The sequence below is a fragment of the Trichechus manatus genome, unplaced genomic scaffold (assembly GCF_000243295.1).
Source record: "Trichechus manatus latirostris isolate Lorelei unplaced genomic scaffold, TriManLat1.0 scaffold00250, whole genome shotgun sequence".
Taxonomy (NCBI): Eukaryota; Metazoa; Chordata; class Mammalia; order Sirenia; family Trichechidae; genus Trichechus; species Trichechus manatus.
This window is the reverse complement of record NW_004444186.1, coordinates 659,578-677,969: the sequence shown is the minus strand read 5'-3', so window position 1 is coordinate 677,969 and position 18,392 is coordinate 659,578. Positions and strand designations below refer to the sequence as shown.

At 44.8% G+C, this 18,392-nt stretch overlaps 1 protein-coding gene across 3 annotated transcripts in view; it reads right to left on the bottom strand.

Moving 5' to 3' along the window:
• Positions 1–18,392, bottom strand: part of LOC101360029 (acyl-coenzyme A thioesterase THEM4) — a 43,395-nt gene that overhangs the window by 23,983 nt on the left and 1,020 nt on the right. For all 3 annotated transcript variants that reach the window (XM_023724577.1, XM_023724578.1, XM_023724576.1), the window contains exon 2: positions 9,283–9,472. In XM_023724577.1, the coding sequence (XP_023580345.1) occupies positions 9,283–9,472 (190 nt within the window). The remainder of the gene's footprint in view (positions 1–9,282; positions 9,473–18,392) is intronic.

Here is an 18,392-nt window from a genome sequence, read left to right as displayed (position 1 = left end):
TACTCTTTCACACCTACAGCTTCTACAATTAGTTTTTACAATCACAATTAACCGTACTAACAATCAACACACACAGCTGAATCATATAATCCTATCAGCGCCTGCCCCCACTTTCTCTTCCCCAGACCCATCAGGAAAAGAGGAATCTATTCAGTGGGGAACCTCCTTGGTCTCCCTCATTTAATGTAAGCACACTAGAGAAAGCGCGTAAGCCAGCCACTTCATGCCTTTATCTCCCCCCGTTTTAGACAGCCAATTTCTAAACTGCTCGTCCCTATCAAACCAGTACTCTGAGGAGACACGCATGCTGCTTTATCTGAAGAATCTTCTGTTCCAGTTGGAACTCTGAGCATCTGCATCCATAAGCAGAGTCCAGTCCACAGCAAGCCATCAAACTGCAGCATCTACACCAGTTCACGGTGTCAGATATCCTTCTCTTCATTCGGTTGGGTTCTGGTCAGCTCATCCCTAGCCATCCAAGTTGGATCACAACGGGTAGCAGCCTCAGAGAGTTCACACACACCTCCCGGCTCTTCAGACAGCCCCTTCACACTCTCTCATCACTACCCCCCTTGGGCTAGGTCAACGGGTTCCTCCCGTAAACTTAGGAGTCCACACAACTCCCTTTACTTCTGACCAGCCAGCCCTTCCTCTCTCATCTCTAGCCCCCGTGGGCTGGGTCAACGGTTACCAATAGAACATGCCCAAACTCAGCCATCTCTTCATTGCTGCACCTCCCACACGCCCGCTCACTGAGTGGACCCAGGTGGTCACCACAGCAAGGAGACCAAGCTGTCTACTCCCTTGAACTTCCAGAACTGGAAGGGGGCTCCATCTGATGGGCACTGACTTTTCCTGCCTTGATGCATCCAACAGCCAACAGCTTTGCTGGAAATTCAAAAAGCAGAACACTTTTTCTTTTTTCTTCCATAGGTCCTACCTTCAAATGCAAATATCCAGTTCCCTTGGCAGTTCCGGGTAGTCTTTTCAAACGCAAAATGCAGATGGGGCTCAGCTTTTCCACCTAAACCCCCACTCTATACACGGGGCTACTGCAATTCAAACCACCAGCCTGTGTTTCCCTCGGGCAAATCCTAGTTCCCCTTCTAGCACATCCAATCCAGTACTGGCTGAAGGCTGTAATCTATAATACCCAATATTCATTTCTATCATACATTTAGGTCTGCTTTACAACACCGGAGCCCTGGTGGTGCAGTGGTTAACAGCTACGGCTGCTAACCAAAAGTCAGCAGTTTGAATCCACCGGCTGCTCCTTGTAAACCCTATGAGGGCAGTTCTACTCTGTCCTATAGGGTCGTTATGAGTCGGAATCAACTTGATGACAATGGTTTTTTTTTTTTACAACACTATGTAGGAGAAACATTCAAGATCCATAGTCCATTCAATTAAACACATAATCCTAAACACATAACCCTTTTTAAACCGTTTGTCTTCTCTTCTCCACCCCTTAACTATCTTCCCATTCATAGGTACATGGCCTTGGGCCTCTGGCTGGCTGGGTGGGGCTTGAATCACATCCTCCTCCAAGGCTGCAACCCAAGACACACTTTAAACTAATCCTGCCTGACCAACAGGCAGAGGTCAGGGTCCCCAGCACATAAATGGGGGACAACTACACAATACTGGGGATCATGGCCCAGCCACCGCAGCCTCCATATACCTTATTTGCACAGTCCCACTCGATCACTGTGTGTGAGTCACAATGACCATGGCTAGAAAGGTCATATTAAAAGTAATTCATTGCACCACAGACAGGAAGTGCTAGAGGCTTGAGGAGAAAAAGAAGGTAGAAAATAGTCATCTGTGAAGTGGGAGAGTGAACAGACTAGAGAAATATAATATGGTTGTCAGGCAACAGTAATTATTTGAAGTCACCTTTTCAAAACCACCACCCTCCCCAAACAACTACCTGAAGAATGTGTTTAGATGATTCAAAGATAATGAGTAAATCAGGAAACATCTGTATAAGCTCCCTGAGGGCAAGGACCATATCTGTGTGCCCAGACCTATTACAGGAGTACAATGCTTGGCACAGCACAGATGCTCAACAGGTATTTGTTGACTGAATACGTACTGGATGCTGCAATTAAGAAACCAAAAACGTCTTTCCAGGCTGATCCTGACAATGAAGAACGTACTAGGTGGATATATGAACATAGAAAGTTCTTCCGTTAGGTTCAGTAAGTTGGCCACGTAGGTGCAGAACGGGGTGACAACTGGATCACACGAAAGACAGGGTTTTAGATGACTCTAAGTCAACAGTGTGATGTGGCTGCCCACTCAAGAGATAATGTCTTATCCTGCCTGGACAGATCCTAATCTGAGTTTCAGGCTTAGTTCTGGGAAGTAGACATTAAGGATTCTGACAAACATGTCCTGGGAGAAGCAACCAGGAACGTCAGAAGACTGAAATACCCTTTCCTGGGAGAGATCCCTGAAAACAGCAGAGACGACTGGCCTGGCAAAGGGAACCGGCAGGTGTACGGGTGTGAGATGCAAACATCTAATTTCTATACGAAAAAGTTGTGCTTATTGTGTGTCTTCTTCGATTGCAGAACTCAATGACTAAATGAAATGATGAGAGAGATCATAGTTCAGTACAGTACATGGAAGAAATCACTAATAGTTAGAGCTGTCCAAAATGGAAAAAGCCCCTTTGTACCAAGTACCCCATGACTGGAGGGGTTTAAGCCAAGTCAGGATGACTGCTTGTACGCGTTGCTGTAGAAAGCAAGAGAAAACAGAGCAAGAGTGAGACTGTGGTAGTGGTTCCCAACCTTTCTTCCATCCCCAAACAAGTGAGGTAGCCCATGTCCACTCTTCAATAGCAGTTGTTAATAAGGAGAGCGCCAGATTGTGAACTCCGCCAGGGTAGGGCACCACCATTGCTCTACCCAAGTGCCTACCAGGCTGCATGCCACACAGCAGGTGCTCAATGAATATCTGTATAAGGAAGAAAGCTAGTTATTCTCAAGGGGGAAAAGGAGGAAGAAGCAGTGGAGACTGAGAAGCCCCCTTAAGTGACTCTGCTGGCCCCCTTGCATCCCCACAATAGATGATCTTCTGGGTCCCAACTCTCAGATTCTATTTATTTAGTTATCTTGATTTATCTAATTAAGCTACTTGTTTTAATAACTATCCACACTTGTAAACTCTTTATAAACTAGTGGTCCCTAACATTTTTAGGCCATGAATTCTCCTGAGAACCTTAAGAAAACCACTGACCTCTCCCTAGAAAAATGGACATTCCTTCGGGAAGAGGAGATTATACTTTCTGAGTGCCTCTCTGAAAGAATCTGAGAATTTCTGCATTCTCATACGGGCAGGGTGTTGCAAACTGGTTTTGTTTTGTCTTTGAAATGCATACAGCCTAACTGAAGACAGTATAAACCACCAAACCAAACCCCTTGCTGTCAAGTCTGTTTTGACTCACAGCGACACTACTGCATCTTCTAAAATGGTGGATAAAGTGGGCATTATTATGTCCATTTAAAGGGAGATAAAACCAAAGACAGATTTAATAAGACTGGCTGTTGCAGTGTGAAGACCAAAACCAGTTTACAGAACTTTCAACTTCTAGTCAGTCATTAACATCGTCACAGAAAACCGTGGTTCCCAAATTCTAGGACCAACTGTATTTGAACCATCTGGAAACATGCTAAAAATACAGATTCTCAGGCTCTAGGCCACAGGGTCCAAGAGTCAGATTCTGAAAACACTGCAAGCAGCAGTTGAACTCTTTGATCAATGAAAAATTGAGAAGCCAATGGCAGACTTGGAAACAGGCCTCCTATTTTTCAGATGTACCCATTTTAAAATCACAACAGCTGGCATGATTATAGTTTTTACTCCTACCAAACCTAAGGAAGGAGATGAAGTAAGCAGTGGGCAGGAAAGAAAGTGGCTCACTATTTTTCCCAATTCCTATACCAGGGAACTGGCACCACATTTTAGGGACTAAAATCGGAAAAGCTTAAACAACAAAATAAAACATCCTGAGCAGGTCCCTGGTGTGTTTCTACTTTCCTTCGTTCCTTCTTCCCATAAATATTTAGAAGGTGCTTACTCTGTATCAGGTACTGTTCCAGGCACTGAAACTACACTAAAGAACAAAATGTACAAAAATGCTTACCCTCCTGGAGCACACACTCCAGTGGGAAAAGAGAGACCAACCATTAAATAAGGAAAACACAGTGTGTCAGAGTGGTAAGCGCTGTGGAAAAAAAATCCACCACATTAGAAGGCCAGAAAGTAGTACGTGTGTGTTGGGGGTGAGGTGGGTTGTCTCGGGGTTTAGTCTGGGAGATGAGGGGGTGACCTGAGCATCCTGAGCTTCTTAGGGTGACAAATAGGGCATATACAACGGTATTTATCCCACATGCAGGGATAAAGGGTAAATGAAATTAGTGTTGACAGCAAGACAGAGGTAATGAGGTTGTGGGAGAGTAGAACCCCTTCTTCCCTCCTGCCAACGGTGATGAGGAGGCCAGGGAAGGCAATCTTATTCTTAACAGTAGGCTTTATGCTTTCCCACAATCTGAAAATTGTATTGAGATTTCTGGCCTATAAAACTGGGGGAGGGAGGCAGAGCCAACTTGGCGCTACAGACAGAAGCACCATGATGTCCCTCTACAGCAAAGACCAAAAAAACTAAGTAAAACATACAAATGTCAATCCTGGAACCCAAAGTGTCAAATGAAGAGAGAAAGAACTTGATCATGCACCGAAGGGAATAAGAAACTGACAGAGAACAGAATACGAGGAGAGCTACAGAGTGGAGGTCCCCTACTAGCTAACGCGGCATCAATTCGCCGCCTTGGATCTCAGCCACCAAGAACAGTGGACAGGGAGTACAGGAAGGCAACTTCACGGAGCTCCCAACAGGAGAGAGAGTACCCAGTAACCACGGATACACGCTTTCCACCCTCCACCCTTCTTCCCCCTACACGGCCTCTGCCCCTTTCCAACAGGCCACGGTCACTGGGCCAGAGAGACACCAGCTCACTGATGCCTGGGCCCGCCATGCTCCCACCACCTAGCTCCTTCAGTGCCATTTTGTTGTTGTTGTTATTGTTTTTTTGTTTCTTCTTTCTCTCTCCCTTCCTTCCTTTCCTTTCTCCCACCCAGCTAGCCCTGTGTTCCATCCCTGCCCCATCCCGACAGTCTGTGCCACACTGCTCAGAGAGCCACCAGCACGTGGCCTCTCTGGGTCTGCACTGCCCCACCGGCAGGCTCCTTCAGGGCCATTTTTTGGTTGTTGTTATTTTTTTTTGTTTCTTCTTTCTCTCTCTCTTCCTTCCGGTCCCTTCTCCTGCCCACCTAGCCCTGCGTGCTGTCCCCACCCCTTCTTGACAGGCCGTGTTACACCCCTTGGCTAGACAGCCACTGGTACACGGTCTCCCCAGGTCTGTGCTGCCCTCACTGGACTCTCTTAGCGCCATTTTTGTTTTTTCTTTTTTGCTGTTATTGTTGTTTCTTCTTTCTCATTCCCTTCCTTCCTTCCTCCCACCCACCTAGCCCTGTTCGCCACCCCTCCCTTCTCGACGGGCTGTGCTATACCGCTGGGCAAGACTACCTCTGGCACGTGGCCTCCCTAGGCCTGCGCCGCCTCCACAGGCCGACTCCCTCAGGGCTATGTTTTTATTTTTCTTTATCTTTCCCCTTCACCTTTTTCCTTCTTCCTCCCATGTAGGCCCTGCGCTGCCTCCACCCCTTCCTGACAGACCGTGCCGTGCCACCTAGGGAGAGAGACATCAGTTCACCACCACCCCAATTCCGCCCTGTCCCCAACAGCCAGCTCCCCCGGCACCATATTTATTTATTTATTTTTTGTTATTGTTTTTCTTTTGTTGTTGCTTCTTCTCCCTCTTTCCCTTCTCCTGCCCACCTAGCCCTGTGTGCCACCCACACTCCTTCTCGACAGGCTGAGCTGCGCTGCTCAGCTACAGAGGCACCAGCACACGGCCTCCCCAGGTCTGCACCGCCCCACCCACTGAATCCTACTGCGCTGCCATTTTATTTATTTATTTTCCTTCTTTTTTTTTTTTGCTTCTGCATCTCTCTCCTTTCTCTCAACCCACTTTGCGCCACACATCACATCCTCTCCCTTCACTCCTGCCTATCTGCACCGCGTGTCCAGTGTTGCGCCTCTGAACAGCACTGGCACAGACCACCAGACCTTGCCCTGAAATGACTCCAGCCCCACCCTGTTGGCCCCAGAATGTGTCACAAACTACCCATTCCTGCCCCTCCCCCTAGTGGACCTGCCCTGCTGCACCAGAGCTCAGTGACCGGCCCTGCCCACCTTGACAAGGTAGTGAGAAGTACTGTGCCCACAGACGAGCAAGCAACAAAGCCCAGCCTGCTTGCTCACACATAACCAAATAAAACAAAAAAGCAGGATGAAAAAATCAAATCCACCATCAATAAAAGAAGATAATAATCCCTGAATGTCCCAAAGACAGCAAACAATATCAAAACATATTAAAAAAACAGGACAGGATGGCTCCAGAAAGCGACCAAAACAAAACCCCAGATGACCTTCCAGTAGAAGATACGGCACTGGAACTACCTGATAGGAAATTCAGAACTCTAATATTCAGGGCTCTACAAGAAATGAAGGGAAATGCGGACAAAAATAAGGAAAAACAAGACAAAATTGTGGAAAATACAGACAAAATCAAAGAACACACAGACAAACCAATGGAAAATTCAGGAAAATAATACAGGAACAAAATGTGAAAATAAACAAAAAACTGGAAATCATACAAAAACAGTAGAAATCCAAAAGATAACAGTAAGATTTCAGAAATGGACACAAGTTTTTAGGAGCAGACTTGAAACAATGGAGGACAGAATCAGTGAGACTGAAGACATCTCCTTGGATACCACTTTGAGGAAAAATGAAGAAAAAAAGAATGAAGAAAAATGAAGAAACCCTGAGAACAATGAGGGATACAACCAAAAGCAAATATCTGTGCGTGACTGGAGTTCCAGAACTGGGGGGAAAACGGAAAACAGAGAGAGGATCATTGAAGACTTGCTGACCAAAAACTTTCCTAATATCATGAAAAATGAAAAGTTGACTATTTAAGAAGCTCAACAAACTCCATATAGGATGGACAAAAACTCACATACAAAGCAGAAACAACAGGACTAAGCTCTGATTACTTGGCAGAAACCATGAAGGCAAGAAGGAAACAGGATGACAGATATAAAACTCTGAAAGAAAAAAACTGCCAACCAAGAGGAATATATTCTGCAAAACTCTCACTCAAATACGATGGCGAAATTAGGACATTTCCAGACGAACAGAAATTAATAGACTATGTAAAAACCAAACTAACCTTACAAGAATTGTTAAAGGTAGTCCTTTGGTAGACAACCAAGGACATCAGACAACAACCTGAGTCTCGGACACAGGACAGCATCAGCCAGATACATACCTAGGTAACGAACTCTCAAGAATAAAACAAAACGAAAAGATTTACAGCAGGGAACCACAGAGGTCAATCTGGAAATGACAATCATGTCAGGGCAATAAAAGAGGGAATAAATAGTATAGGTATAGACATTTCAAATGGAGAGGAAGTCAAGGTGATATCAAGTAATAATAAAAGAGGGAATAAATAGTATAGGTATAGAAATTTCAAATGGAGAGGAAGTCAAGGTGATATCAAGTAATAAAAGACTGGTTTAAACTTAGGAAAACAGGGGTAGAATTTCAAGGTAACCACAAAGAAAGTTAATAAACCTACTCATCAAAAGAAAGAAGAAAAACAAAGTCTTAGTAAATACAAAATCTACAAAAATGAAAGAAACAAAAAAATACACAAACAAAAGGAATTCAACACAAGGGAATAAGAAGAACAAAGAAAACACCAGCCCCACAAAAAAAGCACTACAAAATGACAGCAATAAACTCACACTCATCAATAATCCCACTGAACGTAAATGACTGAGATGCACCCATAAAGAGACAAAGAGTGACAGAATGGATAAAAAACAGGACCCATCAATATGTTGTCCAAAAGGGACACACTTTAGAAACAAAAACATAAATATATTAAAAATCAAACAATGGAAAAAAAACATATCAAGCAAACGGGAACGAAAGAAAAGAGCAGGAGTGGCGATACTAATCCGAAATAAAACATGCTTCAAAACAAAATCCACCAGAAAAGACTAGGAAAGACATCATATAATGATTAAAGGGACAATCCACCATGAGGACATAGCTGTAATAAATATCCATGCACCTAATGACAGGGCTCCAAAATACACAAACTCTAACAGCACTGAAAAGAGAAGCTGACAGTTCCATAATAGTAGTAGGAGACTTCAATACACCACTCTCAGTAAAGGACAGAACATCTAGAAAGAAATTCAGCAAAGATACAGAAGATGGAAGGGCCACAATCAACCAACTTGACCTTACAGACATATATAGAATACTCCACCCAACAGGAGAAAAGTACACATTCTCTTCCAACACACATGGAATGTTCTTCAGAATAGACCACATCTTAGGCCACAAAGCAACCCTCAACAAAATCCAAAACACTGAGATAAAACAAAGCATCTTATCTGATCACAACGCCATAAAAGTAGAACTTAGTAACAGGAAGAACAAGGAAAAAGAACCAAATACATGGAAACTGAATAACACCTTGCTTAAAAACCACTGGGTAATAGAACAAATCAAAGATGGAATCAAACGAGAATGAAAACACATCACACCAAAACCTTTGGGACACATCAAGGCAGTGCTCAGAGGTCAATTTATAGCAATAGATGCATGCATCAAAAAAGAAGGGGATAAAATCAAAACATGAGCTATAAACTAGAACAAATAGAACAGCAAAAAGGCCCACAATCACCAGAAGAAAGGAAATAATAAAGATCAGAGCAGAAATAAATGAAATGGAGAATAGAAAAACAATAGAAAGAATCAACAAAACCAGAAGTTAGTTCTTTGAAAGGATCAACAAAACTGACAAACCATTGGCCAAACTGACACAAGAAAAACAGGAGAGGACACAAATAACTCAAAGAAGAAATGAAATGTGGAACATTACAACAGATCCAAATGAAATAAAAAGGATAACAGAGTACTATGGAAAACTACACTCCAACAAATTTGAAAACCTAGAAGAAATGGACAAATTTCTAGAAACACACTACCTACCTAACTAAACTAAAACAAACTGAGGTAGAAAATCTGAATATATATATTCTTGATGGGAGAATGATTGTTCCTACCAGAAAAAAAAGCTTTTGTGAAGTTTTGAAATCTTTGCACGGAATGACGGCTACATGAAGGCAAACGTTCCCAGGAGCCATCTTCACATTTCTTCATGAACTGGTCAAAGAGGAGCCTAAGGTCCTTGCTCCAGCTGGGTTTGGGGAGAGCATGGTCCTTCTGAGTGACTTCTTCAAAAGAAAATGTGCTCTGCAAACAAAGAGGAGAAAAAGAAGAGTAATGGGAGGTACACCCTATTTCACAACATACTCTCCTAGTTTCCCAGACTAACTTGCTGTGTTTCCTCTTCCCAGAAGCTTCTCATTTTGGAGGGAAGGGAATTTCAGGGATCACCTGGTCCAACCTCCTTGGGAGAAATGGGAGATTGAGGGAGGGCAAATGACTTGCCTAATGTCACCCAGCTAGCTATTGGCATAGTCTGGTTCCATTCTTTTTCAAACTTTAATCAAGCACACGTAAGCCAGGTGCTGGAGACAAAGAGAGATGGACAGACGCTATCCTCCTCGTAAAAAGTGCTACCAGTGGGGTCTGCACAGGCAGCTGGAGCACAGGGGAGTAACGTCTATCTCAGATTAGGGGTTCCGGAAGGGGTTCTTTGACTCAAATCTTGACAGACAAGTAGAAATTAGCCAGTTGGAAAGTATTGTAGGCAAAGGGACACTGTGTGCAAAGGCAAGGAGCCATGAACAGTCTGGAGAGGCCTTTCTACAACTGCATGGAGTAGGTACTAATTACTGTCTTCATTTTACAGGTGATGAAACCAAGGCCTCGAAGAGGCTGAACGTTGTGATGGTTCAAGGGGAGGAGCAGACGGCTGCAGAGAGGTAGGCGAGGGCCTGAGTATGAGGAGGAGCCTCCATGCTAAGCTAACTGGTTTGAATTTGATCTCCAGTGCTCTCGGAGGGATTCTAAGCAGGGGAGTGACATGATCACATCTGGCCATAGTATGGAAGAGAGTGGGAATGTTTAAGATTGGAGTCAGAGGCTACTGGGGAGGCCAGGTGAGAAATTGTGAGAACGTGAAGCAGAACTTGGTAATTATTTGGACAAGAAGAGTGAGAGAAGAGGAGAAATACAAGGGCCGATCTCAGGTTTCTGAATTGTGCACCTGGGTGGAAGACAGGGCCGATTACTGAGAGAGAGAATATAAGAGAAAGACAACAACGAGGTTCAGAGGACAAGTGGTTTGGTGTCAGGGGAACTACAGCTCCCATCCTATTTCTCTGCAGCACCCAGCACCACTACCCCCAGGGCCCAGGGACTAATGGGAACATTGCAGGGGCCCAGGAGCCGGGAGATGACCTGCTAAGGAGTGACAGAGTGGATGCTAACAGGCACCAGAAAGCAAAGTCCATCTTCTGACCTCTGCAGACATCTGGGAACATTTAAGATCACAGAAGATTCTGACTCCGTGGCATTCTACTTCCAGCAACCCTTATTAATTCATTCAGATTCAATGTACCTGCAACACTCGGACGGCACACCTGAAACTAACACAGGGAGGCTGCACTTATGGTGATGGAAGAAGCAGCCTTCTACTGATACCTGGGCTGACTCTGATCTTGGCACAATGGGAAGAATAGAGGGGACCTGCCTCAAGAATGCTATGGAATTAAAAATTTGAATTTAAAAATTAAAACCTGGCTAGACCAAAAGAAGTCCTGACTGTGTGTTACCAGAACCAAAAAAAAAAAACATTCCATCAAGTCGATTTCAACTCATGGGGACTCCATGTGGTACAGAGTAGAACTACCCCACCGGGTTTTCTTGGCTGTAATCTCTACGGAAGCAGATTGCCAGGCCTTTCTTCCACGGAGCCGCTGGGTAGTTTCGAACCGCCAACCTTCCTTTCGATTAGTAGCTGTCATGGATTGAATTGTGTCCCCCAAATATATGTGTATCAATTTGGTTAGGCCATGATTCTCAGTATTGTGTGACTGTCTACCATTTTGTTATCTGATGTGATTTTCCTATGTGTTATAAATCCTATCTCTATGATGTTGATGAGATGGGATTAGTGACAGTTATGTTAATGAGGCAGGACTCAATCTACAAGACTGGACTGCGTCTTGAGCCAATCTCTTTTGAGATATAAAAGAGGGATGTGAGCAGAGAGACGAAGTGACCACATACCCCAAAGAAAGCCAGGAGCAGAGCGTGTCCTTTGGACCCGGGGTTCCTGCGCGGGGAAGCTCTTAGACCAAGGGAAGACTGATGACAAGGACCTTCTCCAGAACTGACAGAAACAGAAAGCCTTCCCCTGGAGCTGACACCCCGAATTTGGACTTCTAGCCTACTGACTGTGAGAGAATAAACTTCTGTTTGTTGAAGCCATCCACTTGTGGTATTTCTGTTATAGCAGCACTATAATAAAATGTGCGCATCAATTTGGCTAGGCCATGATTCCCGGTATTGTGTGATCTTCCTATATGTTGTAAATCCTGCCTCTATGATGTTAATGAGGGAGGATGGGCGGCAATTGTTTTGGTGAGGCAGGACTCAATCTACAAGATTGGCTTGGGTCTTGAGGCAATCTCTTGAGATGCGAAACAGGGAAGCGAGCAGAGAGACAAGGGGACCTCATACCACCAAGAAAGCAGTGACGGGAGCAGAGCACATCCTTTGGACATGGGGTCCATGTGCAGAGAAGCTCCTAGTCTAGGGGAACATTGATGAGAAGGCCAACAGAGAGAGAAAGCCTTCCCCTGGAGCTGACGCCCTGAATTTGGACTTTTAGCCTACTTTACTGTGAAGAAATAAATTGCTCTGTGTTAAAGCCATCCACTTGTGGTATTTGTTATAGCAGCACCAGATGACTAAGACAGAATTTGGTACCAAGAGAGTGGGGTGCTGCTGTAACAGATACCTAACACGTGGAAGTGGTTTTGAAACTGCATGGATAGAGGAGCAGTTGCGGCAGAGAACAGGCAGAACCAGATCAGCACAAGACGGCACTGGAGCAGACCCACGGAGTGAGAGAGCTGCCTGTGCACAGGAGGCTTCCTGGTGGAGTGGGGCGCCTCCAGGCACTTACTGGTGGAGCTAGACTTGCCGATCCATGGAGCAAGAGAGCTGAATGCCCGTGAGCAGGTGGCTTCCTGGTGGAGTACGATGCCTCTGGGGACTTATTGATGGAGCTACAGAGCTTTGGAACACTTGCCCCAGCAGGGCAGATGCAGGCGTGAGGGCAAAGAATCAGGAAGCAGAAGCTGAAGAGATAAGAAACACAAGAAGCCGAGCTGCCTCAGTATCAAAAGGAATGGCCATGGCTTCTGGTGTTTCTAAGGGTGGAGCTGCCACTCAGATGGACTAGGAGAATGGTGTGCCTAAAGCCAAGGGAGCAGAGTTGCTATCTCAGTGGGCATGGAAGGCAGAGCTGAAGCCCACGGCCAAGGGGCTTCCACTCAGAATCTGGAGAGTGTGGCGAGTACCTAGAGCCTGGAGGGCAGGACCATTGCGTAAACTGTCTCAGAGAACAAAGGACTGTTTTCAAAGCCTTGAGGGCCAACATAATGTGTTCTGCTGAGTTGCTCGGAGCCTGTTATCCCTTCTTTCCCTCCAGTTTCTCCCATTTATAATGGAAATGTCTAGCTTGGGCCTGTTTTGCCATTGTACCTTTGGAAGCAGATAACTTGTATTCTAGACTTCACAGATGACTGGTGCTAGCTAGGATATGATGGAGTGAATACGTTTTGCAGGTTGCAAGGATGTGATTTTTGGGGGGCGAAAGGGTGGAATGTCATGAATTGAATTACGTCCCCCCGACACTGGATTTGGCTAGGCCATGATTCCTTGTATTGTATGTTGTAAATCCTGCCTCTATGACGTTAATGAGGGAGGATGGGTGGCAGTTGTGTTAGTGAGGTAGGACTCAATCTACAAGATTGGATTGTGTCTTGAGGTAATCTCTTGAGATATAAAAGAGAGAAGGGAGCAGAGAGACAGGGGGACCTCATACCACCAAGAAAGCAATGCCCGGAGCAGAGCGTATCCTTTGGACCCGGGGACCCTGTGCAGAGAAGCTCCTAGTCCAGGGGAAGACTGATGAGAAGGCCGACAGGGACAGAAAGCCTTCCCCTGGAGCAGATGCTCTCAATTTGGACTTTTAGCCTACTAGACTGTGAAGAAAGAAGTTTCTCCTGGGGTTAAAGCCATCCACTTGTGGTATTTGTTAGAGCAGCATTAAATGACTAAGACAATAACCGAGAGAGGAGCCAAACACAGAACCTTTTGTACCACCCAGGGACATGAGAAAAGGGAAATGTAAGCAGGTTCAAGACCACTCTATCCCTAGTCCAGGATTTGTACCTTTTTCCCCTGTAGTCTCGATCAGATCATCCCTCGCGAACCCAGATCAGAAAATATGGGGAAGTTAGAAGAGAAAAATAAACAAAAATCTCACCCATTATCTTTCAATACAACTAAAGGCAAATTTTTGTTGTATTTCCTCCAAGTCTTTTTAAATGTAATTTTTCTTAATACACCTGTAATCTCAGTAACAATGAGAAAGGAAGACCAAAGAAGAATTGATGCCTTTGAATTATGGTGTTGGTGAAGAATATGACTATACACCATGGACCGCCAGAAGAACGAACAAATCTGTCTTAGAAGTACAGCCAGAATGTTCATTAGAAGCAAGGATGGCGAAACTGCATCTTATATACTTTGGACAGGTTATCGGGAGGGACCACTCCCTGGAGAAGAATATCATGCTCGGTAGAGGGTCAGCAAAAAAGAGGAAGACCCTCAACAAGAGGGACTGACACAGTGGCTGCAACAATGGGCTCAAGCATAGCAACAATTGTGAGGACAGAACAGGACTGGGCAGTGTTTTGCTCTGTTGTGCACAGGGGCGCTGTGAGTCGGAACTGACTGGATGGATGTAACAACAACAACACAATCTCAGCAGGAAATATAATTGTACTTTCTCCTTTTGCCACTTTATTTAGTGTTCACTTTCTCATGTCCTTCATCTCACTTATTGTCATTTTCAACAGCAGAAAAATAGTGCTTTAAATTGACGTACTATAATTTACTTAACCATTTAAGTTAAATGTTTAAATTATTTCCGATCTTTTGTTGTTCTACATGAAAATGTTTGTAAGAATATCATGAATATGACTTTTTCTTTATTTTGGATGATTTTAGAATTCCCCTAGAATTCAGTCCCAGTCCTGTAGCTTTTAAAATACACAAATTCTAAGGTGACCTAACAGACACAATTAGTCACAAATTAATATGTATTGACCAATACATGTCGATTGAGGCAGAACAGCGTCAGTGGGCTCTGGAGTTGTGAATTTGGCCCGTTACTCTCGAACGGGTCTTATCTTAAACTGACAACTCTAGGATCTCTGAGTTTCAGAGTCCGTTTTTAGACCAGCAAACAAGACTTAATTGAAGACTTTCAGGAATTAGAAAGACTCCCCCAACTATGTACTCTCCTACCTGATTTTAAAATTTAAAGTTTGGGATTCAACTAAATCCAACAAACCTTTTTGAGCATCTACTATATGTTCTGGCTCTGTGTCAGGGACAAGTGAGACAGAGAGACTTAGACCTGTCCTCTGTGCTTGCAGTCAGTAATGTGAAAAATGTCACAACACAAGCAGACACAGACATAGGAGGGATTTTCCAGGAAAACTACAACGGTGAGGACTTATGGAGCTGATTCCTTAAGGATGAAACATTCACTAAGGAGAGAAAAGGACATCATGTTTGGTAAAGTACAGGGCCAACGAAAATGAGGGAAACCCTCAATGAGATGGTGTGATGGTTAAGGTTGTGTCAACTTGGCTGGGCCGTGATTCTCAGGGGTTTGGCAGTTATGATGTTGTCTGGAAGCTATACGATCATGTGATCACTTCCATGATGAGATTTGATATAATGTGGTTACCTCCAAGATGGGATCTGCTGTGAGTAGCCAAACAGTTGAAAGGGAGTTTCCTTGGGGGTGTGGCCTGCATTGAATATAAGTGTGCTTTCTGGCAAGGCTTGCCATCTTTTGCTTGCTATGGATCCTGCAGCTGGCTCCTGTTTATCTGACCTCTGGTTCTTGGGACTTGAGCTAGCAGCTTACCTGCCGTCTTGCCTGCCAATCTTGGGATTCACTGCTCTTTGCAGCCTGTGAGCCAGAGCCCTGCTGTTTGACTTGCTGATACTGGGTTTGCTAGTCCCTGTGGCTTGATGGATCAGGAGAGGCTCCAGCATGACCCATGGAGTTGGGATGTTCCAGCCTCTACAACTGAGAGCCCATTCCTTGACATAAATCTCTCTATATATACATATTTACATGCTTTATTGGTTTTGCTTCTCTAGAGAACTCAGCCTAAGACAGATGGATTGACAGAATAACCGCAACAATGGACTCAAATCTACCAATGATCATCAAAATGGTACAGGACCAGACAATGCTTTGCTCTGTTATGCTAAGGCTGCCATGAGTTGGAGCTGACTGGACAGCAACTAAGAAGAAGGAGAGAATGAGGAAGGCTGCTTCGCACAAAGGCATAGGGGGATGAATCGACCCTGTGACACGCTGGGGAACTGCTAAGATCTCCGTCTTCATGGACATAAGGTGCAAAGAGAATAGCAGCAAGATGTGGCTGGCGAAGTATAAGGGCAATCAGACCACAGAGGCTCTTTGGCCTTGATGCAGGCTTAAGAGTTTATCTTCTAGGTCAACGTTTTCAAAGGCTAGTATAAAAGATGATTTTAGGTGGCACAAGGACAAATATATATATTTTTAAATGCATATTATAAAAGAAGATAAATAGCACATCGCCCTCATGATTTCACAAATGTTAGTACTTAGGATGAAGTTAAATAAAGAAAGGGAGTCTTTAAATAAAAATAATACAGGCAAAATGCAGATATGGCAGAAATCATGAAGGTAGTAGTGATTCCAGAGTAGTGACTTTGAAGATTGGGGGTAGACAGAAGAAAAACAGGAGGGGTGTGTGTGTGTGTGTGTGTGTGTGTGTGTGTGTGTCATGTTGAGTCTGAGACCCCATAATGTTGTGGGAAATAAAAATAATGAAAGGTGAGAACTAATAGCTACCTGAAACCCATTTTAAAGACCCCTGTAGAGTCACAGCATAGACTATATACATGAAGGATGTTAGGAAATAATTATTACCTTTTGTTGCCCTGACTAGAAGAAAGGTCTTGTTGATCTTTATTTATACATTTATAAAGTGGGACTTGCTAATCTATGACTTTTTTAAAATGAGTCTCCTTTTATGATTAAGTTACTGAAAGAAGCATGACTTGTAAAGCCTATAAATATTAATACTTACGTATGCTCAACACAGATTACAGAGCATCAACATATAATTAAAGTAACATAATTCATCTTTGTGGCTGTGAGATTGGCATAGTACATTTTCTTTATCAATGTGCAAGATGGAACTGGATTAGTGACCAACACACACTCCTTATTCTTTAAAAGAAAGCCACGATAGCTTAATAGAGAAGCTACGCTTGTTGAAATTACTGCAGTCCTTGTCATGGATTGAATTATGTCCCCCCAAAAATGTGTGCATCAATTTGGCTGGGCCATGATTCCCGATATTGTGTGATTTTCCTATATGTTGTAAATCCTGCCTCTATGTTAATGAGGGAGGATGGGCAGCAGTTGTGTGAGGCAGGACTCAATCTACAAGATTGGATTGTGTCCTAAGGCAATCTCTTGAGATATGAGAGAGAAGTGAGCAGAGACAGGGGAACCTCATACCACCAAGAAAGCAGTGCGTGTCCTTTGGACCCGGGGTTCCTGCAGAGAAGCTCCTAGTCCGGGGGAGCACCGATGAGAAGGCTGACAGAGAGAGAAGGCCTTCCCCTGGAGCTGACGCCCTGAATTTGGACTTTTAGCCTACTTTACTGTAAGGAAATAAACTTCTTTGTTAAAGCCATCCACTTGTGGTATTTGTTAGAGCAGCACTAGATGACTAAGACAGTCTTCCTTCAGTTCTTGCTCATACAGCTGTTCCCTCCTCTCTATGCCCTAGTGTACTCCTCTGTACTCTTTGGAAACCCTATGGGGCAGTTCTACTCTGTTCTATAGGGTCGCTATGAGTCGGGATCAACTTGATGGTAATGGATGTGTTTCTTGTTGTTGTTTTTTTTTTTTGGTTTGGTGATGTGCCATTATCTCATTTAAATCTTGTAACAACTTTTAATCGTGAAGAAACTGGCTTAGGGAGACTATGATTGACTGACAAGCATCTTCTACCTTCTATTCACTTCCAGAGCTGGCTGTCATTCTCAGAAACAAGACAAGTAAGAGACAATCAGGATTAAGCCACTGAAGAGGCAGTCTCTTCTCCTGAGGGGATAATGTAATAGCGATAAGCCAGGACTCTGGAGCCTGACTGCTTAGGTTCAGATTGCAGCTCTACCTCCGAATTTCCGTTGACCTTCCTTAAATCACTTAACTTTTGTATATTAATAATCAGTGGTAGGGGCGGTCCTTTCCTGCTGGCCAGTGAGCACATTGCTTCCAAGGGAGTCGCCTTCCCGCCTAGTTTCTCTTGGTTTGAATCTGAGGACTAAAAGCTACCTGTTAATACTCTGAAAGAGACTGTTAACCATGCCTTCTGGAAGTGACCTTAGCTTTTACTCTGAGACCAACTGTTAGAGTTAACAGGTGAACACACTTTTCATCGTAGGCTTGTTTCTGATTGTGAAAGGCTCACTCCTCTCACCAAATAACGCTGCCCGGCACCCTGGGCCGGAACCCACCCCGCTTCTCCGGGTCACCCACAGGCGGGTGCTCCACACCCTGGAATGCACCCCCACTTCCCAGGGTCACACACAGGCGGGTGCTCTGCACCCCGGGATCCCCCCCGCTTCCCAGGGTCACCCACAGGCGGGCCCTCCGCACCCCGGGATCCACCCCGCTTCTCCCGGTCACCCACAGGCGGGCGCTCCACACCCCGGGATCCACCCCTGCTTCTCAGAGTCACACACAGGCGGGCCCTCGGCACCCCGGGATCCACCCCTGCTTCCCAGGGTCACCCACAGGCGGGCCCTCCGCACCCCGGGGCCCACCCCGCTTCCCAGGCTCACCCACAGGCGGGCCCTCCGCACCCCGGGGCCCACCCCGCTT